Source organism: Lacerta agilis, chromosome 5 (genome assembly GCF_009819535.1).
Source record: "Lacerta agilis isolate rLacAgi1 chromosome 5, rLacAgi1.pri, whole genome shotgun sequence".
Taxonomy (NCBI): domain Eukaryota; kingdom Metazoa; phylum Chordata; class Lepidosauria; order Squamata; family Lacertidae; genus Lacerta; species Lacerta agilis.
The window spans coordinates 15106247-15131417 of record NC_046316.1 but is presented as its reverse complement, the minus strand read 5'-3'; the positions used below and the strand labels follow the sequence as shown (position 1 = coordinate 15131417).

Genomic DNA, 25171 nt, shown 5'->3' with positions numbered 1-25171 from the left:
GAGCCATCATCATTGTAGTCTGCCTCCAGAAAATTGGCACTTAATTTTATTTGGTATTTAATTGAGTTGGCCTGTGTACAAGCTGTTTCAGGGGAGGATTCTCGAGTTCTGATTTCAGTTTTGATACAGGACACTTTGTGCTGCCTTAGTGTTTGTCTTTTCAACATTTCCATCTCAAAAAGCGAGGGACAGTTGTGATGCAGAGCTTAGTCAGTTTCTTCTCTCTAGGTCCTTATATGGTTTCCATCTTTTGCTGCTGACTTCCTTCTTCATGTTTGCAAACTGTTTTGGATGGAATCTTTTCCTGCAACACAAAAAAACCAAATGTCTTTTGTTTTGTTTTTCTAAAGTATAATGCCCTGATGTAATATTTTTTTTAAAACGTTTACCCGGTTTACGGATTAAATATTTAAGAACCCAAGAAATCAAATTACCTGTTCTGTTTAAGTCCATAAGTGTAGATATTTATTTTATTTTATTAACCATGTTTATAGGTCACACCTTGAAAAAATAATCAAGGGTGGTTTTCCAACATAACATCTATAAAAGCATTACACAAATTATTGAAACCATGTAATTCTAAAGAAAAACCTGTAATCTGATATGAAACCATTACAGATGAAGCAGATCAAACATATTTCAGATTTTAGTCACAGTTAAAAGCAGAACGGCTTTTAAGTCTCTCCAAAAGCCTGAGAGAACAGGAGCTTCGTCATGTGGTAGCTACTCATCCCATCAGAGGGGTGAAGTTCATAGCTGGGGAGCCACTACAGAAAAGATCCTATCTAATAATGCACTGCAGTGTGTGCCACACCAAATGGCAAGAAAGCAAGTGGGCCTTCCTTGTGGATTTTAGGACCCAGACAAGTCTATAGAGAGATAGAGGTTATTCGGGTAAGTATCTGGGTCCCAGTCATCACAAAGACTTTGAATTGGGTCATCCATAGAGATGATTTGCTATCCTTTTAGTAATAATTCCTATTATGCAAAACGGTTTCATCTGATGTGAAAACCTGGAAACTCAGCCAGTCAGAATCCCACCCCTCAACCATGCATACCAGACAATCTTAGGGTGTGTATATGATATCACTGTCTCTCAGTAATAAATCTCTTTGTTACTTAAAGGCTCTAGATCTTTACTTTCATTTTTAAACTCACTGATAAATTTGCTGTGCGGTGAGTAATTTGCAGTGACAGCAGGATAATTTGCTTGTTTTTCAGACAAATCTAAATTGCCTCACAACAGACCTGCTATCATTTTAATTCCTTCAAAAGTAGTTTAGTAGGCTAGCTACATTTTGATACCTTCACTTTGGATAGACAAATTAGCCAGGGCTGTTTTTTCAGGGAGAACTCTCAGGAGCTCAGTTCCGGCATCTCTCGGGTAGGTGCCGTTGCAATTCTAAGAGAACGAGGGAGGTGTTTTCACGGTGAGTTCCAGCACCTCTTTTTCTAGAAAAATAGCACTGCAAATAGCTATGTTGCAACACAGACAAGGTTTAAGTGAATGCATAGGCCTGGTATAACCATAAAATTGTATATCTTGAAAATCAATCATAGTTACAGTAGAACCAGGTGGTTATAAGCTGATTTTAGGTCAACTCTTAGGATTCATTGTGTGCACAATACTCACAGACACATGCAACTGAGATCCAATGCCTTTAAAAAAAAGGCAAGGAATGCCATCTTGAGAGGGATAAGTTTGAAGCAGAGAAGTAGGACAAGGGAGGGAATGCTTAACTTTTAAATTATTCACTGCTTCTATGATCCCAATGCTCTTCTGGATGCTTCTTCCCCACATAGGAGTAAACAAACATTTAGTGTGCCACAGAGGGCCTGGCAGGATGGTTCTGGTCATTTTTGGAGTGGAGAAGTAGCAGACGGGGGAGAGTTATTTATTTAATTTAATGAAAATGTGTATATTCCTTAATTGTCGAAACATAAAATATATATTTAAGTCATCTTTTTAAATGCCAGTAATTGTTTGTGTGTGGGGTTGTTTTTTTTTTTTAAAGTTAAACATCTCTGTGCTCTGTCAATGCTCCATTCCAAATGAATTCCCTCCAAAATCCCTTTCTCCCTTCAATGTTCTGTTACATCTGTTTGCACAGAACATGTGGTTTGTCTGTTAAGGCCATTTCATGCTTCATACACCCTCAGATTTGCCTCCTAGGCATATGCTTAACAGGAAATCACAGCTCTCTTACAACAGACAGATGTGTTTGCAAATATGTGTATTGACACATTTGCATTACTTTTTAGGTGCGCCCCCCAAACTCCCCAAATCATGTATGACATGCAATCCATGACTGAAGCCATATAATGAACTGCAGGGAGAGGTCAGCAATTGCAAGGCATAAAGGGGAGCTAAGGATGCTGCGAGGAGCTTCTTTGGCTCATCAGCTGTTCAGCAGTGCACACCTGATGGGAATAAAGCTTGAGGCAGGCATGAAACTCCAGGCAAATGTTCTAATCTCCCTGAGGCTGACCTATATTATCTACAGCTGTCCACACATTTTTGACTGCCCTTGGTAACCAGCCTGAATTCATGGCTGCCATGTGAAGCTCCTCAATTGACTTCACTGAGCTTTGAAGGCATTTGGAAGTCTGCCTCTGAAGGACAAACTCTTGCCCTTTGGCCAGCCAGGAAAGAGGCTCATCATGGCAGTTGCCGGTAAGTTGCTTTTAGGTGATGCTCAGAAGCCACTGACTTGGAGCAGCTTTGGAACTTAGTGTCACAATAGGGAAGAGCTTCCCTGCACTTCCCTTGAGTCTGAGAACGGCAGAAGGCTCATGCTTCCAACGCCGAGCCTCAATTTGCATTTGCCACAATTCACCCTGGCTGGTGCATTTCTGAATCCCTAATTATCTTCAGCAAACTTCCTCCAGGTTTATTTGGACAGTGAGTGATTGGGAACACTGCAGACACATTACAACTATCCTGTGCCCTATATGGATGCCTGTTTTTTCTTTTCACTTCCCTTTTAGTTTATTTTGCCTCTAGTGCTCGTCACAGTCTGAAGGTCTGATGTGCAGTGCACCTGCTTAAGCCATGTGCTGACAGGCATTACAAATGTGCTCTGCAAACCTACTGCTGTTTCTTTGGGTGTATTATTGCAGTAATTAGCATGATAAATAATGCAAAACATGTGGCTTTTTATAATACCCTTTTGTAGCAGTTTTCAAATGGTTTCATTATAATGCTTCAGGAGCAGACTCGGTGAGAAGAGCCATATGGAAACAGATTTTTGATTCCTGCTTCCAGACTTACTAATGCTCCCTCTTGCCTTCACTAATCTACCCATGTTTTCTTATAATAATTACTATTTCCCCAAGAATCAGCCCGAAAGCTCTGCATTTCGGATCAAGACATCCATTGTGACAGGTGCTCTACAGATACTTCACATGAGACATTTCTTTTTCGACCTGTTGTTGTTGTTGTTCAGTCGTGCCCGACTCCTCGCGACCCCATGGACCAGAGCACGCCAGGCACGCCTATCCTTCACTGCCTCTCGCAGTTTGGCCAAACTCATGTTAGTAGCTTCAAGAACACTGTCCAACCATCTCATCCTCTGTCGTCCCCTTCTCCTTGTGCCCTCCATTTTTCCCAACATCAGGGTCTTTTCTAGGGAGTCTTCTATTCTCATGAGGTGACCAAAGTACTGGAGCCTCAACTTCAGGATCTGTCCTTCTAGTGAGCACTCAGGGCTGATTTCTTTGAGAATGGATAGGTTTGATCTTCTTGCAGTCCATGGGACTCTCAAGAGTCTCCTCCAGCACCATAATTCAAAAGCATCAATTCTTCGGCGATCAGCCTTCTTTATGGTCCAGCTCTCCCATACATTACTACTGGGAAAACCATAGCTTTAACTATACGGACCTTTGTCGGCAAAGTGATGTCTTTGCTTTTTAAGATGCTATCTAGGTTTGTCATTGCTTTTCTCCCAAGAAGCAGGCGTCTTCTAATTTCGACCTGTAGAGATCTAGAAAAGGATATGAGATCAATTTATACCCATATGCTGTTTGAATGCCTTGACTGCAGATTCTAGCTAAACCTTCTGGACTGAAGCCAGCCATCAAGGGCCCATGTTTACTGTCTCTTGACCTGCTGTTGCAGAAAGAAAGGTGTATGTGTGAACTCCTAAGCTGCCCATTTAATTGTTAATTAAGGGAAGACATACTTTAGGAAAATGGACCCGTACCCTGTGTTGCCTTCTGATATTTTGCCCTACATGCACAGTTGTATTGGGTCTTGCTCTGCAAAATGCAGAAGAGGAGAGTTGGCGCTTTGCTAAGTCCAGAGTAAGCCACTTAAGGTCTACAAGTTAGACCGCAGCGTCTGAGGTTTGCAGCCTTGGAGAAGCACAGACAGTCTCGATAAGCAGCTAGATCACCCCAAAGCTAATCATTAAAAGGCAGCTGGCTGAGATTTATTATTTGGGAGTGGTCTTTATAAAAAAAAAAACCATCAGAAAAGTCATGATATGGGCAACTTCACACGCACCCATATGCTTCGAAAGTTGTCTCTCAGCTTTCTCAAGGATGTAAAAGTGACAAAAATATCACAATTATGTATCCTTACCCATGGGAGTTTTTAAGTATTGTCAAGGTGAGCGACAATAGACATTTGCAAGAAGAATTCCTGACGTTTGTGAGACAAACTTCACCTTCTTTATGACAGTGTTGCAGTTTGGGGCTAGAAAGATGGAGATAGCTAATCCTGTTGCTTTCATGTCAGGATCATGATCAAGAAAGATGCCCTTTCCCTTTTGCGCCAGCATGGTTTCTTGGTGTGTTTGTATCCATGCTCAGGGAAAATAATACCAGCAGTCAAAATTCCTTGGCCAGTTGTTGTTGTTTTCTAATAATAATAATGTGTGCTCCTCCCACAAGTATCACTGTTCCTTTCACATACCTCTTTGGGTACTTATATACAAAGGCTCCCTCCTCTCCATGACTCAGACTGTCTCCGTGTTTCATCTTCTCCAAGCCTACCTGTTCCCCATCTGTCTTTGGCTGCCAAAAAGTGGCTCTATGAAGATGCAACACAAAGCAAGCCATCCAGGGCTGGTGTGTGTGTGGGGGGGATATTGGATAAACCAGTGGAATGGGATCTTGCCAGGTCCACCAGGTAATGCAATCCAACGAGAACTCACCTGCATAAGCTTCAGTAAAGAAAAACTTGCATCAATTTGTGCCCATTTTATGCAGAATTAATCATTCTGGAATGAACAACTGCCACCACCTGGCTTAATACTTGCAACCCTCATTAATTAATTTTCATAATTGGTGTCCTCATCTGCCAAAGTATTCCAGACAATATAACATAAAATAATGTTGCAATAGTAATTAGACTGCAAACAATAAAGCCAGCAAAAGAACAAAAGTGCATGAAAGCTACCCAGTCAGAGTTGGAAAACAACAATTAAACAGCATTTAACAGGGATCAGAGATGCTTTAAGTATGAGTCGATTAAGTGCTCATATAAATTTGAAAAAGTTTTCTGGCCTTTACTAATCTGCAACAAACTGCAGAGTACTGAGGCCAGCAATGAGAGATCCTTGCTCCAGGTACCTTCCAACTTCACTTCTTGTACCAAAGGAGCCCAAGCGAGGCCACCTGCACAATCTAGACCATAAGAAACAGGGACGGAAATAAGGGGAAGAAACCTGCCCCTTTCCCCATGCTACAGTTGTGGGGTGGACACAAAAGGTTTCAACATAATTTGAACCCTGTTCAGTACTCGGCAGTCATAATTTGTACAAGCAGGAAGAAGTAACTATAACTTTTATAAAGCACAGTAGCAAGCCAAGCTCTCCCTCCCTCATACAAAACTGAGCAATCTCTTTGTGAACAGTAAACCATTGTCTTATGTAATACCACTAAAGGCCACAGTAACTAGGTCCCCGAAACAATGACAGTTCCACCTTTGATTTAAATAGTGTCCTGACTTTGATCTAATTAAATACCTGGTTTTGACTCTTAATTCCAGCTGCAACTTTATAATTGGGTGGGAGCTTTGGGGGGATTATTTTAAGTGATGTGATCTGAATCATCTAATAAACTAGGTTATGCAGAGAGAATGGTGCCCTCATCCTAGTTCATAAGTATCTGGACTACTTTGAGACTTGAGCCAAATTGAGATATTTGGGCCCAACAACCATGAGCTTTTTCCTGATAGAGACAGCAAGTTCTGGGCTGTGGCAACAGCCTTGCCTGGCAGTCTGGTCTGCAAATGATGGAAGCCAGAGCTGCACTCTGCCAAGCTTAGCTGTCTGAATTATGCAGAGCACATTACCAAAGAGCTGAATTTCTGACCACAGCTTTAGAGACAGCCCACAATGTCCATTCAAACAAACAAACAAACAAACACTACCACTTTTGGTGTACAATTCTAGTGGATTAAGGCTGCAATCCTAACCATGTCTGCTCAGAAGTGAGCCCCATTGAATTCAATGGGATTAGTCCCAGGTGGTTAGGCCTAATTTAATTTGCATTTAACATGGGACATTGTTGTGGTTGAATACATTTCCATGTAATGTCACAGGATCAACAGTCTGCAAAGCACAAAGTAACCTTCTCTAAGGGCATATTCTGACATGAATATGCATTCCTTGACGTGCAAAATTCCTGCTGAGCAGCATTGTGTTGGAGGGAATGGGGCTGATGGTTCATTCAGACATTCAAGTCACTACTTCAAACTTTTGCCACGGTACAATGAACACGGTGAAGTCCATGCCGTGGATCATTAGAAACGAGGGTAGAAAGAGCCATGTGTATCTTTTTTCCCAGTGTCAGAGGCAGTGTGCCGTGATTTACCAGTCGCTGATAATCACAAGTGCGGAGTGTGCTGTTCCACTCAGATCCTGTTTTTGGACTTCTCACAGGCATCTGGTTGGCCAATGTGAGAACAGGATTATGGACTAGATGGACCTTTGGTCTGATCCAGCAGGCCTCTTCTTGCGTTATTGAAAAACGAGAAGTTCAGAGCCAGCCTACCGGAATGTTTTGCTTATTTGGGTCCAACCTGTGGAGAGAGTGAGCCACTTATTCAATGCCTATGTTGGTACCGCACCACATTCTGGTACACTAGAGAAAGTACAAAATATGGAGTGTACTTCTAAACGTGACATACTTTATTTTACCTGCAGTCTAAGCTGGAGTAATCAGAGCAATGGTGGTGATTCTGTTCCATTGAGTTATGAAGGACTATAGCCTTTCTCAAATGGGGACTATCATTGCATCTAGAGTTTGCTGTATCAAAATGATTGTTTGGGGTTTCATACATTTTAAATGGCTAGCAGCTTCTCACCCGGTCTTGCTAGGGAATTCTTAAAAACCAAAACATCAGGGCAGTTTTGAAATTAACGGTTTAAATCATTGCAGTCTGCCATCTTGATTTAAAAATGATGGTCCAATCATGTCCAAACACAGATGGAAACCTGCTCTTTGATCTCACAAACCATCATGCAAAATTTGGTTATGATATCTTAAGAGGTGTTCAAATGCATAGCAAGCAGACAAGCAACTTTCCAAATCAATGAAGTGCATGGCTAAGAATTGCTGTTAAAATAGAGATGGCTTCAAGCGCTTCATTTTGGTGAAATCATGCTCAAAGGGTTAAGCTTTCTCTTTTTTACCTGACAAGCTTTAAGAAAACTTCTATTCCATTCAACCAAGAAACTGTTCCATTAGGGTTTAACAAGATTCACATCTTTCCTTGGCCATAATCCAACACGGAGTTGGGCACATTGGTTTTAGCTGTGTTGGATTATGGCCCATATTATTTTTTCGAACTCCAGCATATATGCTGCACACAACGTTAATACACATTATATAAACTGCAGATTTATTAATGTGTTCACAGCAGTAACAACCTTTTTGCCCTCTGCAATTTGTGACAGAGGGCATCAGACACTTATTTGCACCTAGATCTTGAATTCAAAGTCTGAGCTCTTTCGGAATGATAGAACCTCTCTATCTCTCTGGACCAACTCAAAAGCGACATTACAAGTCACAAACACTTAACTGCTGAGTGGGGATCCAGGAAGTTGAGTCACATTTCAAAACAAGTGTTTTGTGTTATTACACCACCAAATTGCCCCCACACCAGCATCAACAGCAGTCTTGGCAGGGTGAGGCATTGGCATGGTGGTACCTGTGATGAAATCAAGGCTCTGAATTATTCCTATAACCATTTTCGTGATGACGGATAGTGAGCAGATGTGCTGGTTCTCCTCTTGCTGTGTTTGTGTGTGCGCTTGTGTGTAGTCCCCCTTCCCTCATATGCACATTCCAAGTAAGTTTCTCTTCATGTGGAAGGATATGATATGAGCCATTTAATTCAGTTAAAGCCATAGGCAGATCTTTAATATTTAGATCAAAATAAGTAGATAGTCCATTACCCAAGGCTTCATATTTTGTCCCAAAACCTTCTGCCCAACTCCTGTTACTTTGCTGGGCTGTCATGGAGCCCCCAAGCATATCAAAACCTCAAATCAGCTGTCACCATATAAAAGGCAACACCCTCCCCGCAACTGTTTGCCCTCAAACAATTGGTATTTGAGGGAAGGTGGCAATTGAACTGAAGGTTCCATATAGCTGACCTTAGTTGGCTCCTTACATCCTGGGAAGTAAGGCTCCTTGAAAGTGTGACTTTCCGCCAAGTGATTGTGCATGGGATGCATGAACTAAAATCTGTTTAGGGTGCAGGTTTTCTTTAGCCGCCAAATTTGCAACCATTACGTAGCCTGTGAATAATTTATAGGGAAAAAACGTTCGGTTGTTTCATCAGATGTGTTTTCCACTTGGCTCTCTGTTTCCCTTTCTGCACTGAAAAGAAGAATGTTTTTTTCTGGGTATCAATAATTAATCCCTTTAAACCGGGGTGTGTGGGGGGGTGTTACAGTATGATATCTGACGTCAATGCAACCTAATAAGAACATAAGAAATTCAGAGGGAGGCTGGTGGTAACCTAGTTTGTCAGCCAGCAGCCATTGCTGTTAGGTGACATTTGTTGGTTCACTTCTGCTTCTTCTTTTTAAAAAAGAAAATCCATGCTAAAATGTTTTGCAAACACTTCCTTCCCCTGCCTGCTTGCACTTTCTGTGCTATCAGTAGACAGTTTTAATCTGGGTGAGCTCAGTAGACCACCTCCTCACCTGGATTGATTCCATATGTATATATTTTCTGGAACTCTCGGTGACATATGTACCTGGTGCTTTCAGCAGTGTCTTAAAAACAAATGGTTATGGTGCTATTCAAACCTGGGATCTTATTTCTCAGCTTTAGTTTAATTGGAGCTTTCAGTTTCAGGATGAGGTCATTCCCTGTGCCAAAAGATGCAATCAGACTTGGACGCTGAATTATTTAGAGTTCCGTTTAACCGTTTGCATGTGCTCAAGCGGCAATAAACATTGCCTTGCTACCCTGTAGGCAACTGCAGCTGTTATGCTGTTATGCAAAAGGCTAATAAATGTTCCTAGGCTGAGGCATTCTGGACAAAGGAAGGGTGCACTCCAGAACCATTTCCATAGAACCGTAGAGTTGGAAGGGACCCTGAGGTTCATCTAGTCCAACCCCTTGCATTGCAGGAATACACAGCTGTCTCATATGAGGATCGAACCTGCAACCTTGGTGTTATCAGCACCACCCATCAGTGTGTGTTGCTGTTTTACACTGGGAGGAGGAGTGGCATTGTGTAGGAGCTATGGCAATGCCAATCAGATGCTCTTATCGCCGTGCCTGCACCATGGCAAGCTCCTGTGACCTTGCCCCTCTCCTTGGCAAGTGGCCATGGCGTTTGGTGCTGAGAAGGCAAGTCAGCAGCACAGTCTCTCTCCCCTGCCCCCCCTTGCTGGCTAATGACTACTCCATTAAGGAAAGAAATCAGGGCATGGGGGTAAGTGGATTCATTGCTAAGATTGGACCAGGAAGACCTCGGTTCAAATCTCTGCCAAGCTTATTAGTTGGCCTTGAGCAAGTTACAATCTCTCATCCTAATCTACCTCGCAGGGTTGTTATGAGGACACAATTAGACCCTCCACCCCCTACCCTGGGCATTTTGAAAAAGAAATGCATTGTCCTTGGTCATTTTAATTCCTTTTGGATTTCGCCATGGGGGTAGAATGATAGTAGAAAACTGGAGAATTAAATAAAAAAATCCCTTACACTTACCCCCTCCCCCAATTTATTGGATTTTTCAGGGTCTGGCACAAGCCCCCAGATGGATTCATCACTGCTTAAGCAAGTGTTCTGATAAACAGGCATTTTCTCTTTCCCCATTTATAAATGTAAGAGAGACAACATCACACCAAGCGCTAGAGATACACCACCCTCCCACTTCACTCTATTTATATGTTCCTGTCATCAAGCAATTAAAATAATGAATACTTTACAAAACAACAGGTAAGCAGCCTGCATAAAGATAGTATTAGCTTAAAATGTACCTGCCATGCCTCTAAATAAGGGACCAATTAAAACTTCATTCTAGGTTTCTTGAAATGTCTCTCTCTCTCTCTCTCTCTCTCTCTCTCTCTCTCTCTCTCTCTCTCCCTCCCCCCCCCCCCCCCGTCCTGCTTCCTGGCTCATGAAAGGGCTGCAATGCCATTTACTTACTTCTCTGTCTTTATATTTAAACATTTTCAAGCTGATACAACCACCACAACCAAATAACAGCCTTAATTTTTTTTTTTAATAGCTGCAATCATAGAACAAATCGAACAGTAAAGCCAAAAAACCGAAGTAGCTTCAACTTGACTAAACCTTATCTGTCTGGGGGAAATTAAGAAGAAATCTGTCTGGTACTTAAAACTCATTAAATTGGGCGTGAGGCAGACAGGCCTGGGGCGGGGGGAAGTGTTCCAAAGGAAAAGATTCCTTCCCCAGGTACCTTAATGCTCTTTCCCTCTGGTGAGGCTCATAACACGCAGGCAAATTCTTGTAGAAGCAGGAGGTTTTTAAGGTACCGGTACTTGGATCCCAGGTCATGCAGAGTTTTAAAGGCAAAACAAAGGTGAAAAGCATCTCCTTTGTCTCAAAATGGCTAATCTTCATGGGATGTCCCATCCCACCCAGAACTTTCTGAACACCATCTCCCTAATCCGATTAAAAGGTAAAGGACCCCTGGACGGTTAAGTCCAGCCAAAGGCAACTATGGGGTTGCGGCACTCATCTTGCTTTCAGGCCAAGGGGGCCAGCGTTTGTCCACAGACAGCTTTCCGCATCATGTAGCCAGCATGACTAAACCTCTTCTGGCACAATGGAAAACCGTGACAGAAACCAGAGCACACGGAAACGCTTTTTACCTTCCCACCACGGCAGTACCTATTTATCTACTTGCACTGGCGTACTTTCGAACTGCTAGGTAGGCAGGAGCTGGGATGGAGCAACAGGATCTCACCCCGTTGCGCAGATTTGAACAGCCAGCCAGTGGTTTAGAACCACCTGCCAACTGCACTGCTCTCTTCCTTGGATTGCACTTTCCCTTCAATCCAATCTATTGTGAACTATAGGCACACGTACAACTTCGGCTGAAATGGATGTAAAGGAGAACTAAAACTGCCTGTCACCATCAACCTCAGCCTAAAACCCCACACAACCTCACGTAGAGACTTCATTAAACAGCAAGATGGCTATTTTGTGTGTGTGTGGAATGTGTCATTCATGAATGTTGACTGCAGAATATCTGATTCATCAGATCTATATTTATCATATAATAAAGGCTATACATAATTGAAAAGGAAGCATGACTTTTATCCTTGCCACAGATGTTGATTTGTGCATGCATGCATGCATGCGTGTGTGTGTGTGTGCGTACACACAGAGTTTTGATTTGAATTGTAATTCATTTACTCTGTATGGCAGAAATCTGCTTTGGCCACAGCGCAAATGATGGTATATTTCACTTCATCAGTCAGATACTGCCATTCATTTTTCACAGTTGAATATGAACATGAGCAATCATTCTGAATCATAAATCTGTTCTAAATCTAAACAATTTGAATACACGTTTGCTGCATTCTGAGCCATTAATTGCTTGTTATTCATTGTTTGCAAGCTGCTTTGGGATTCAGTTGAATGGGAATCAACATAGAAAATCAATCCCTCTATCAATCAGTCAGTCAAGCAATCAATCATACATTTTAAAGGCAGAAAATGCTTGTTCAAACCAAATCTTACCATGCTTAGAATGCATAGATTCCATCCATCCACAGAATGTGTATTTGTTTTCGCTCTAATATTCTGGATATATCCCCCCCCCCTGATTTGGGGGAAAAGTTTGGGAAGGATTCCAACTGTGAATGTTGAAGTCTTTCACCTCAATAAAACTTCAAAATCTGAAATATTAGTGTTTTGAAACTTGCAATGTAAAATTTAAAATCTGGAGAAGTCAGTAACATTTCAGTGGATGCAATATTGATTTATCTGTGGAGGATGTGACAGGAATGAAGCTATGGCATGCTGTTCCATGCTCTGAAACCTCTGGTGAGACCCAGAGGTTCCTAAAACCCTTGGGGACATCTACAGGGATCTACAAGGGATGCTGCTTATATACACCAGACAACTCAAATGTTTACTATGCTAGAATAGTTAATAAATATTTCTGCTTTTTGTCACAAACACAGCGGAAGATTCCTTCTAGTTGCGGCTTTTTCTGCATTATTGTTTTGTGGAAATCTTCAGGAAGCAGTAATGAGTGTTAAAAACGGCAGTGGGAGCTGAACTTCTCTTTCTGGTCTGAACAAACAAGCTACAGTATTTGGGTGGGTGGGTCCCCCCGGGTGGGTCCCCCGCCCCACATCTTCTGTGCTGTTCATGATTGAAACATATGGAACTTGGGTGTGGCAATGCAGTGTCCTTGCAGCAAGACCCCGCAAGGAGGGCTGGCTGTGAATGGTAGGGGTCAGTGGTGATTCAGCCAGCATAGCACAGCAAGAATGCTTCCTCTTAATTTGCTTCTTCCTCCCTTCCTCCGGTGACTCAGTGAGGGACAGTGCATACAGACAGAGAGGAGTTCCTCGGATTAATCACGCAGCTCCCTTTTCAGAGTGGCTCCTTGGCAACCCGGCAGCTTGCTGGAAGATTGGCAGCTCTGCATTCCCATTCTGTTTGGTGTTTTAGGTTCCACGCACTCGCCCAGTGTGAGCTTCCTCGGAAAACTCATTCAGGAAACCATAAATTAAAACAACACCTGACTTATCGTGCGCATTCGCTGTGTGTTGCATCGTAGGTTAATTTTGTCTGTGTACATACTTTGCATTGAGGTTTGCGTACAGGACCGTACAAATACGAGGCTGTATTGAGATTGCCGACATTCCAGGTGCCAGCTACATTGCATATGAGAACCGAGAGAGGAAACTGGCACCTGTGGTGTCAAAAATACCTACTGCATCTCCCTAGCAACTTTCGAAAAAACACCACTCACTGTATTTGCATAGAGCTTGGGAAAGAGAAATGCCAGCCAGGGGAGTTTTTAGGTGGGGGTCACCTTACGTTGCCCGTAACTCATCATCATTTCACAGAATGGGCAGAACTCAAAGTTGAAAGCAGCGCCAGGGCTAGATGGTGCCTGAAGCACATCCCGAATGATATCTCCCTCCCTGCTAGGACCAACACTTTAGTACTGATGCACTGTTCAGACAACAGGTCCTGTCATCATCTCCTCCCTGCCCCTGTCACAGTGCTGCTTGTGGTTGCATTTCTGAACTTGCCATGACTGAAAGTGTGCTGTACCAAAGTTGGCGATTTGATGGCTTGACTTAGGCTTTCTTCTTTCTTTCTTTCTTAGAAAGTAAGCACTTTCCATTAACAGGAATATTCTTATTTGCGTATCCCATAGACTGCAGGCCATTTTTCCATTTGACAGAAGAACATGATTTTCCCACTCACCGTGTGTTGTGGTGATAACTGTCTTGTGTGCATGTGTGTGTGTGTGTGTGTGAGCGAGAGAGAGAGAGAGAGAGTGAGAGAGAGAGATTGGATTTGGATTTGATACCCCGCTTTATCACTACCCGAAGGAGTCTCAAAGCGGCTAACATTCTCCTTTCCCTTCCTCCCCTACAACAAACACTCTATGAAGTGAGTGGGGCTGAGAGACTTCAAAGAAGTGTGACTAGCCCAAGGTCACCCAGCAGCTGCATGTGGAGGAGTGGGGACGCAAACCCGGTTCCCCAGATTACGAGTCTACCGCTCTTAACCACTACACCACACTGGCTCTCTTAACTTATATTATTACTTTACCAAAATACAAGCATTATTTATAAAATAGACAAACAAAAGGGAAGGTTGGGGGGGGGAATCCCCAGTAAAGAGGATATATAGGCATCGGGTAACTTTACACAGAGACATTAATTGTCCATCTTAATGTCAGTAGTATTTTTTTAGCTTCTAATGCACTGAACTGGGAGACCACAAACAGAGATGATGTGTTTACCTGGCACTCTGTTGCAGTTTAACTCCTGCCATTCTAACTGTTTTCTCTCTCTCTCTCTCTCTCTTTCTCTCTATTTTACAGGAGGTCCAGAAGATAACCAGCAATGGGGAGACCCAGGCAGATGGGGACTTGAAACCCACAGACGAGAAAGAGGAAGTAGTGGCAGCAGCAGAAGTGGGCTGGATGACCTCTGTTAAAGACTGGGCAGGGGTGATGATTTCAGCCCAGACCTTAACTGGCAGAGTCCTTGTGAGTTTCCCCATCCTTTCTTCAGATTTTCCATCTACTTTTTTTCAGATGGCTAGCCAATACCCCCCCCCCCTCATTTAATAATATGGTAATTTTCACATGAACAAGACTTTCTCTCTATGGTGTCTGCTTGCTGATACATGCAGAAAATGGCCTCATGAGGACAGGCCACCAGGCTATTCCTTGATATTTAAAGTAATTAGGTGAAAAGGTTGGCCATGTGCATCCACTCTTAACTCTTCGTTCCTAAACCTATGTATTTTAGAGTTAGCTCAAATAAGAGAAATGAGATGCATCTTCCAGGTAAATATTGTTTGTATCAAAGTGCCATATTATGTGACAAACTGTCTTCAGAAAACCCTTTCCTTTCCACAGGACCCCGGTAGACTAATTTTTGCACAGGAAGTTAAAGGAGGACAGGTTTGTTCCTGTTGAAGGGAAATGTATTGGTTCTGGCACCTAAGGTTATGAAAATTAACTACTAATATCGGGGAGGTTCTGATATTCAAGATAGGCATCATTTTTATCATAATTTTGCACCCACTTCCAGGCACAGCAAGTCTTCCCCATAATGGTGCATTTGTGCCACAAAAGCTCCAAAAGTTTCTTGTATTCAGTACTCTAGATAACTGTTGTCCCTGTAGAGTTGTTAAATGGTGGGCAATATCCAACATTAATCATACTTAGAGTAGACCCACTGAAATTATAAACTCAAGTTACTTAAGTCTATTGAATCCAGATGGTCTAAGTAAGACTTAGTTTAATGGAATCTTGTGAACGGAAAGAGGGCTAGTTCTATTAGAAAATTAAATATGTGGAACATATTTTTTTTTGCCTCCCTCAAGCCTGGTTTTGAGCTCTTCGCCTCCAGGGGAAAGATTCCCCTTATTTGGGTGTAAGTAATTTGGATCCAGGCCCTATGGGAACAAGGCTCGTTTGTTACGCAAAATGAATTTAGGTAGGCTGCCTGCTAGGACACACTGCAGCCAACAGGCTAATTTGGGTTAATTGCCTAGATTTAATTGAGATTTAGAGCTTGTATTGTTAGGTTTGAGTCCAAAGTGCTTATATTATGGAAGTATCATTATTGTGGACTTTTAACAGGTTTTATCATTAGGTTTCATGCACCCACACCATTAATTTACTATTATTTTTAAAGAATTGTTTGCAAGTGTTATGGAGCCATTTTGGACCATGTATAGAACAGTGTGTTCTGTACATATAAGGAATCCAGTTGGGTCTATATTGATATAAGCAGGTAACATGGTTTTATATTTAAAATTGTATATATCAGGAACAGTCAAAGGATGTAATAAGTTTATTGGTCTCTATACACATTGCCAGATTGTAAATTTAGTTTGGCTAAATTAAAAGTAATGGGATTTAGTCTAACAAACAACAAACACTAGTTGCAATTAGCATTATTATTTTTTTGTGAACAAACACTCCCAAAAGGCGTGTCAATATCTTCGTCACACAAGTCAACAAGGATCTGTTTAAAAAAAAGCCTAGCTGTATGAAAAGATGAGATGGCAAATGTGGTTTTGGTTTTCTTCCTTTCTTGATAGAATATATATATAGCCAATATGAATATTCTGCCTTTCATGGTTTTGTCTGTTGCAATGGTTCACTAAAACTGGGTACAGTATATTGACATTTGCACCGGTAGTTAGGATTTATTTATTTATTTAAATTGGATCAGCATTTGGGTTTGGTTGCTTTATGGCAAAGCAAAACTAAATGTTCATATTTTGCTTTATTAATATGCAATATAATTGAAAAAGATAGGAAGAAAATGTACTTAACGACACATTGTTTTACTATCGGTTTAGAAATGCAGCTTACTTTTTGCATCCAACTTTTCTGTGGACATTTCTGCCAATGAATTTATGGGTTGTGGATCTTTTAAGTAAAATCCCAGCTGAAACTGAGGGCATAGTTATTGAAAATCTTTTAAAGATATTTACCCGCCTCTGCTTCTTAGTGACTTAGCAAGCCGTGTATTCCTGAAAGGTCTGATCATTTCCCCTGGAAAGCCAACGGCAGAAAATTCTGTTTTATTGAATAAAAGATTATGGTTTTTTGTAGGTCAGTTGCAGATCAAAATTAGATCAGCCAGAGTGACAGATGAAGAAATTACAGTACCTTTTCATACTGTAGGCCACAGTTTAAATCAAAATCAATCTTCCAGATTCACAATTAAATAACCTTTAGGAAGTGGTTCACTGAACACTGGTGTTGAGGGAGAAGAAATAGTAGCAATTGATTTTTGGTTTGGCGTGCTCACGCAAAGAAAGCTGTTGTGCAACTGCCGCCTAGATTTATTTGCTAAGCAAAGAAAAAATAAAGTTATTAAGGTGTGGTGTGAAAATTGATCTAAGAAACAGGACTTCATTAATAGTTCTTTCTTCAAATCACCCTTTTTTCATTCTTATATGATCAGTTATTTCCTTGGAAAGGAGCTCCAATGAAGGTGGGCAATCTCTCAGTTGTGCATCCCAGACCTGCCTGCACAACTTTCCAGGTTGAGTCCTTGGCCTTTTGGGTTAAGGAAGCTAAAGTCCCTTGCCTGAGGCTGCTAAGTAGACAGGATGGACCAATGGTCTCACCCATATAAGGCAGTACCATATATTCAATAAGACTCATGGTAAAAGGGCAAGAGCTTCAAAGGCTAATATTTTTCAGGACCCTTTCACTTTTGTTTTTGTCGTTTTTTTCATATTGTTCGGTTTAGTATGGTTCTCATCTCATTCTTCATGAAATGGGTTCCTACCTTCACCAATCAAAGTGCGAAAGAGTTGGTTTGGATGGCACCACATACCTGGCAGCTAGTGAGATCTGCCTACCTTCTTGATAGCTAGCTGTGAAAGGAGTGCTCATGGAGTGAGCTAAGACATTTCTCCATCTGTGAAACAAATAACCAGCTGCATTCATAAATGCTAGAAGAAATCAAAAGATACCAGATCTCTTTATATCAAGTCCAGTCAAGGAGTTTCTTTTCCATAGGAAAAAAAAAACACTTTGTAAGGCTGCAGTCCGATGCCCACTTATGCCCAATAGGGAGTGTCACTGAATCCAAAAGGACCAACTATAATAATAATAGGAATGTACATTCTGGTTATAAGGGACGTTCCGGGATCAAATCGGAAACTAGGATGGCTTCTGTAAATCTAAGACTTTTCCTGGAAAATAGGGACACTTGGAAGGTCTGTTAGTATACCTGGGTCCTGTTGGAGAGCCTAGTATCCATCTCCAAACATATTCTAGCTCAGTCTGCACCCACAAAATCCAGCTGTTTTTATATCCTTTATAAACTATTCTTCATTTTTGATTTTGTGTTGGCTCAGAGTGCTGCACATGTGCAGCATAAGTTTCGGTTTCCCTGCTGGTTACTAAAGCCACAGGAATGTAGGTACATATTCATTAAAGTCCTTTGCAAAAAGGAATCTTGAAGGGTTCACAGTTTCTCTGATTGTGCTTGCATGTCTTGGATCACCTGCAAAGAGAAAGAAATACATGCCACAAACTGAAAACTGCACCAGACTGTGCACGTACCAGTTCCAAAATTAATTCAGTTTCTTTCTAAGTTAAGAAAGGAAGGCAGGCAGAACCAGAACATGGGTCAGAAGCAAACCATGGGGCAAGAATGGGAGGGGGGAAAGGGAAACTGAGGATATCCGTCCATCCCTATTCTCTTTCATTTCCATGTTACAAAAATTAGAAAACTTGTCAGCAGCTCAATGTGTGAAAATTATTTAAAATGTGACATCCTTTGCCTGGGCAGCTGTCAAAACCAGGAACAGTTTGTGAAAGCTAATTTGGTTCTAAATTAATCCTGAACACTTCGAAAATAACGCTGTTAAAAGAAAACAACATTTGAGATGCTCCCCTCCACCACCTAATTTGATGGTTGGAAAGAATATATTTTAACATTTTGTGCATATGTTTTATGCACTATAACTTTGCACACTGTCATGGGCTTTACATATATTTTTGTGTTATGTGGGATAGATTGCAATGGACTGTGCCTGAACCATCTTCCAGGGTTCTCAGCATATGCCTTAGGTTTCCACTGCAGAAGTTCACTGTGATCACCCAAGAATCCTAGAAGTCACATGGCTCTGAGGGTGGAGCTTGGCAGCGCCTCCCTGCACCTTGCCCTGTTAGCGCTCTAGTTTTACGTGATTCCTGCCATGCGTTGCCAACAAACCCTGGCCCTACTTCCCTTGAAATCCACCTGGTTCTTTTGAGCGTTCAGCTAGAACGTTTGCAAAAAAAATGTATTCACCACATGGTCAGCTTTGTAACCTCCTGACAGTGAGCAGGTGCTAAGAGGCAAATTTGGCCAGACCCAGCAAGTGAGCTTTTGGTTCCCCTTGTTAGCTTCCCTCCATCACAGAAGCTTTGGGGTGGGGTTGATTGCAAAAGTGGAAAGATCTAGCAGGAGGTTGGGGGGGGGGTGAACCCCCTTTTGAGCTGGAGCTTGACTTGAACGAGCCTGGGCCTCCCTTACAGCTCAGACTTTCCCAACTGTGTTGGTCATATTTGTGAACTTGGTCAGCACCACTTAACTATGAATTAGTATGTCTGCACATTGGAATCCCTGGGATGGTATCTTTGTTTGGCATAATTAAGAGTTGATTGCATGTCAATATCCCGACCCTCCTGTGGTGAAATAAAGACACTGGACACAATGAATAAGGTTAATGGGCTTGAAAAGGCCACAACTTTATTGGTTACGGATGTTGAGCGGTATTGGCTTAGGCATTGGAACTAACCGACTATATCCGACTCCAGCACATTGTGCTGGCAGTCTGGGAAGGGTTAACCACCGATGGGAGAGCCCTGCTGCTGCACATCAACTAAGGACTCACCCTGTGGTCACCGATAAGGGGTGTGCCTTTGGCCCTCACCTACCACGGCTTCGGACAGGGACAAGCTCCCCGGACTCATTTAACGAAGTACCCTTCAGCATTTTGGGGGGAGGTGATGGCCCAACCACCACCCCCTTCAGCTTTCTAGATAATCCAATGCCTAACCACCAAGACCAAAGTTGTGACGAGTTGCTACGAGGTAGGCAAAAAACCACCAGGCCAGAGCCAATTTGCCAAGTGGGAAAAATTCCTACCAGGCCCTTCAATGGCGACCAACCACCGTGGTCCATAGCAAGGTCAGGAAGAACTCTGCCTAAAGGGAGGGAGGGTGGGAACGCGTGTGCCAGGAGCAGGAAGCAAGAGGCTGAGCCCTGGCCGCGCACTGGTTTAAATGCAACCAGCCACGCCCACGGGCCGCACCTATTGGTCAGCCAGACAGGCGCCGCGCCCAGGGCTCAGCCAAGGGTGGCAGGGGATGAAGCCATCCCCTGCACACGTGGAGGGCTCGTGATGCCTGCAAACCCCCCCCTCTCTATGGGCGGAAGGGGCTTTCTGGCATGACATATTACATGGTGGTAGATAAGGGTTTACTGGGGGGCAGAACTGTAGCAGCCAACTGTACAATATGCACTGATTTTGGCAAACATTTACTTACTTACTTTACATTATTTTTTAGCACACTCCACCACAGTAGCCTTTGGAGTAGAGCAAGACTCGCCCCTTTCCTGCTTTTCTTCCTGTCTCTTCTTGCTGCACACACTCGAAGCTCTACCCTCGCAGGAGGAAAGTAGGAAGCTACAGTCTCTGTTGGGCGTACTAGCTCAGGGTCTCTACTAGTGCAGTAATTAGCTAAGGAGCTCCTAGTTTGAAATATAATCACCTGGGGGGGAGGGACGACGGTGGATGAAATCGCCACTAATTATCCAAGGGTTGTTATTTGTATTAGGGAAAAAAGTCATTTTGTGGAGCAGTTTATTTTGAGCATTAAACCTTCTTGTGGGTTGCCATGGGGATTAGGTGCAGCCATAAACCCGCTTCCTAGGTGTTCACATGTGTTAAGCTGCCTGCAAACACTTATTATTTCCTTAAAATTAATTTGTAGACCGAACACCTTTGCTCGGTTTGGGTCTGTTATTGATGTGCCTGGTTTATGTGCTCTCTCTCTCTCTCTCTCTCTCTGTGTGTGTGTGTGTGTAAATCAGTGGTAACTCTCAGTAGGAGAGATTGCTCATAGCTGACTTGGAAGATATTTGCTCCAGTTTGCTTTAATCTCCCGTGACTACAGTGTGGGCTGTTCCCTAGGTTTCCATAGGGACAGGAACAATGCTTCCCGTTGGGGTTCATCAGCCACAGAATGATGATGCTACAAAGTACACAGTGTTGAGTTGGTCTCATTGGTTTCTATGGTAACTGCAGCTTCCTTTAATCCACCATCCCTCTCCCTCTCTGTTTTCCCCCCTTCCCCTTTTTGCTTCTGCACCAATATTATTGCCAAACCCATGGTGCATTTTTGGAAATTCCTTTCGGGCTTGTATGAGGTATATGCAAGCATAATTCTGAGGATGATGAAGCAGAAATATATTTTTGGCATATTTTGGGTTGGTGTGTGTGTGTGTGTGTGTGTGTGTGTGTTCCCGTGTGTGCCTTCTCCATTCTCTTACGAAATCAAAACCAAAGTGCTATCAGACCTTCAGTAGTGCCATCTGCTTCAAATTTTATGGGATGGTCTGGATTTTTATGCACCTGACTAATGCCAGGATTTGAAAACCTATCCAACTGTGTTTGAATTAAAAAGAAAGAAAGAAAAAGATAAGAGAAGCCATGTAGATAAATAAAACTAGATGAATCATAAAATGATTCAGTATTGTCATTTCAGGATGTTATGTTGTGAAACAAGGATATAAAGCTAGAAAGATGCAATGAACGACTTATTGTACCAATCTCATCTATTAATCATACATAGTACATCCATCCACATGATGTCATTTCAGGATAGCATAGTGGATGATTTATATAACTGCACTTACCAGGGGCCCACACATTTGGGCTGTCCTTGGTAGCCAAGCTAAATTTGTTTTTTTCCATTGGCCCTGCCTTTCTCCTGAGGATTGATGGGGAAGAGGTATCATACATGGCTTTGACTTAGTAGACCCAACAAGATTGAGGGGCAAAAGGCCCTCCAGTTGTGAAGAGGCTCAGGAAATAGCAAGGCTGTAAGAGAGCTGCTTCTTTTCTCCAGATCCCATGGACCTCACAGTTAAGTTATAAAGAGAATCTGGCTTTGTGAAAGGTCACACCCCATACATGCAGTGAGTAAGTTACCCAGTGCCCTGGCAAGTTCCTGGAAGGGATTATATTTCTGTTTGCCCAAGTCATGATCCTACCCTTGGTGGTATCATTTACCATTTAAGATTATTTTATAGGGACCAAAAATGACGCACACCTGACTTACCTAATTGGCTTCCATAGGCTGTGACCATGGCTTAGATCAGCATTCCAGGTACTGTTGGATTCCAACTCCCAGAATCCCAGAACACTGACCATGATGGGACTGATGGAAATTGGGAGCCTGACAACATCTGGAGGACATTTGGCCAGGAAAGGGTGGCTTAGGCGATTTTTAAAAGGGGGTGGGGAATAGGCAAATTCTAGGAGCAAAGTTCTATTGATGGCTATTAACCATGAGAGCTGAATGGAAGCTCTGTGTTCAAAGAATATCAATGTGGATGTCAAAGAGTGAGGAAGGGCTGTAAATAATAATAATACTAGTAAATAATAATAATAATAATAATAATAATAATTAATAATTTTATTATTTGCACCCCACCCATCTGACTTGATCTGTGCCCTGTTTCTGAGCTTCCTGGAAGTATTAGGTTAGTCACTGTTGGGAACAAAGTGCTGGACTTGAAGATTCCTTAGAACTGAACTTTTCTTATGTTCTTGCATTTTGCCACAAAGTTATAGCATGCAACCTGCTATGATAATCTTTAATTGGTTACAGCGTTCTGTCTTTTATTTTTAACCAGGGCCACAATGTGCAAAGCTCAGCATTAATCTCATGATTTCCCCCTATCCTCACTACTGCAATTTTCACACAGCGGAAGGTTAGCTGTGCATGCAATAAGTCCGCTTACCTAAATCAAGCCGGAAAATGATGGCTGCAGCAAGACCAAACTCTCAAGACATTTTTAAAACAGTGCTTAAGAATGTGGTAGTAAAAACATTTGAAATGGGGTGTCAGCAGAAACAAAAGTATCAAGTCCAAATCCTCCTTTAAAAAAGAAAAAGAAAACCTTTTTTTATATTTTTGTAAAAAAAAACCATGTAATTTTTTTAAAAAAAAGGAATAGGAAAAAAAATCACCTTTCTGTTGCAAGTCTCCATTACCAGTGCAACATCTATAGCAAATGACTCCCTCTAGAGTCCAAATTGCAAAAGAATGTCGTTCGATCAAAAAAACAACAACAAAAAGTTTTGTTCTTGTGGCAGCTTGTGTCTTTGGTCACATGGTGAATCCTACATTGCAAAAGGATCTGAATTATACCTTGAAGACTATGGCTGTGCCACAAACAATATCTGAAGGACCACCTTGTCCCTTATACACTGGCCAGACCACTGTGATCACCTGGAGAATCCCTCTTGAATGTCCCGCTGTGAGCTTATATTCTTTTATAGTTTTTGTGGGAGCCAAGGTTTATCAGTGTAGTGGTGCCAGTAATTCGGAATACTGTACTAGTTCCTATTGAAATCAGACAGGAACCCTACAATTTTGTTATTTTGTCACCTGCTGGAAACATGTTTCTTTTGCTAAGCAGTTTTAATGTGATACATTGCTGGTCGTTTGTTCTCTATTTTATGATTTTATGATTATTATTTTTACTTATTTTATTGTACACTGCCATTTTTTTTATATTGAATTGGCAGTTTTGTAACTTCCTTATAAATATAAACATCGTCTTATGCTTTCATGTCCTGCCAGTGGGATTCCCAAAAGCATCTGTTTGTCTATTGCTGAACTAGACAGACTTTTTGCCTAAATCTGACAGGGCTCTTTTTGCAGGCTTCAACAGCAGGCTACCCATAGGCAGCCTTCCTCGCTGTTTCTGTTCTGCTGTTAGGAAGCCTAGTGCATAATAGAAATGACTTCAAGAAGATGCAGCTTTCTAATTATAGAACGGTTTAGCATTGGAATGGGTTGCTGAGGAAGGCTGTGAAATCCCTTCCTTGAAGGTGAGACAGGCATCTTTCAAGCTTCAGCTATAGAAATCAGCAATTAGCACAAGTATGGAAATATGGAATGTAGGATCAAGGTTTTGAAGTTATATATGCTTCTTTACAGTAATCGAATTTTATCATGTACCTGCTGAGAATCTTCTTTACCCAGCTGCATAGGATTGCATTCAATGTTAGTCATACTCAGAACAGACCTGTTGAAATTAAAATACTTCCCATACCTATAGGACCGCCTCTCCTGGTATGCCCCGTGGAGGACCTTAAGGTCCATAAATAACAACACTTTGGAAGTCCCGAGCCCCAAGAAGGTTAGATTGGCCTCAACCAGGGCCATGGCCTTTTGAGCTCTGGCCCCGGCCTGGTGGAATGCCCTACCGCAGGAGATCAGGGCCCTGCAGGATTTGACATCTTTCTGCAGGGCCTGCAAGATGGAGCTGTTCCATCTGGCCTTTGGGCTCGTTTGATTTGGTTTGTTTTGTTTTTACTGTATGGTGTTAGCTGCCCTGAGCCCGGTCTTGGTCAGGGAGGGCAGGGTATAAATAAAAAATTACTACTACTACTTAACTAATGTCTAGAATTTAGCTGGATACAACCCATAGTGTTTTGGGAGGGAGCATGTTTTCCTTTGGAGACTCTCTGGAGGAGACTCTTGAGAGTCCCATGGACTGCAAGAAGATCAAACCTATCCATTCTTAAAGAAATCAGCCCTGAGTGCTCACTAGAAGGACAGATCCTGAAGTTGAGACTCCAGTACTTTGGCCATCTCATGAGAAGAGAAGACTCCCTGGAAAAGACCCTGATGTTGGGAAAGATGGAGGGCACAAGGAGAAGGGGACGACAGAGGATGAGATGGTTGGACAGTGTTCTCGAAGCGACTAGCATGAGTTTGGTCAAACTGCGAGAGGCAGTGAAGGATAGGCGTGCCTGGCGTGCTCTGGTCCATGGGGTCACGAAGAGTCGGACATGACTGAACGACTGAACAACAACATGTTTTCCTTTATAGATTGCCACCCTAGAGAATGAAGAAAAGCAAACTTTTTTGGGTGGGGAACCCAGTTGAGACTGCAGTTCTGTACACCATGCATGGGGAATTTCTGGTCCTCCAAATGTTGTTGGACTCACATCAGCCTTGGCCAGCATGGTCATTGGTGAGGGATGATGGAAACTAGAGTCCTGCAATATCTCGAGGTCCATTGGTTCCCCATTCCTGCTATACATGCCTACCTGAACTCCATGGGTCTCACATCTGAGTAGGCATGCATTGAATTGCACTGTAAAAGTGGGCTGCAGGCATGTTGAGTTTAATATAGTTCTAATCAGATAATAATATCCTGGTCTTGTGACTTGGGCAAAAGTTTTTAAGATGCCCCCCCCGAAA

At 42.3% G+C, this 25171-nt stretch overlaps 1 protein-coding gene across 14 annotated transcripts in view; it reads left to right on the top strand.

The window, feature by feature from the left end:
- LOC117046593 (calcium-activated potassium channel subunit alpha-1) overlaps positions 1-25171 on the top strand; it is a 588284-nt gene that overhangs the window by 126712 nt on the left and 436401 nt on the right. For all 14 annotated transcript variants that reach the window (XM_033148697.1, XM_033148690.1, XM_033148689.1 and 11 more), the window contains exon 2: positions 14516-14683. In XM_033148697.1, the coding sequence (XP_033004588.1) occupies positions 14516-14683 (168 nt within the window). The remainder of the gene's footprint in view (positions 1-14515; positions 14684-25171) is intronic.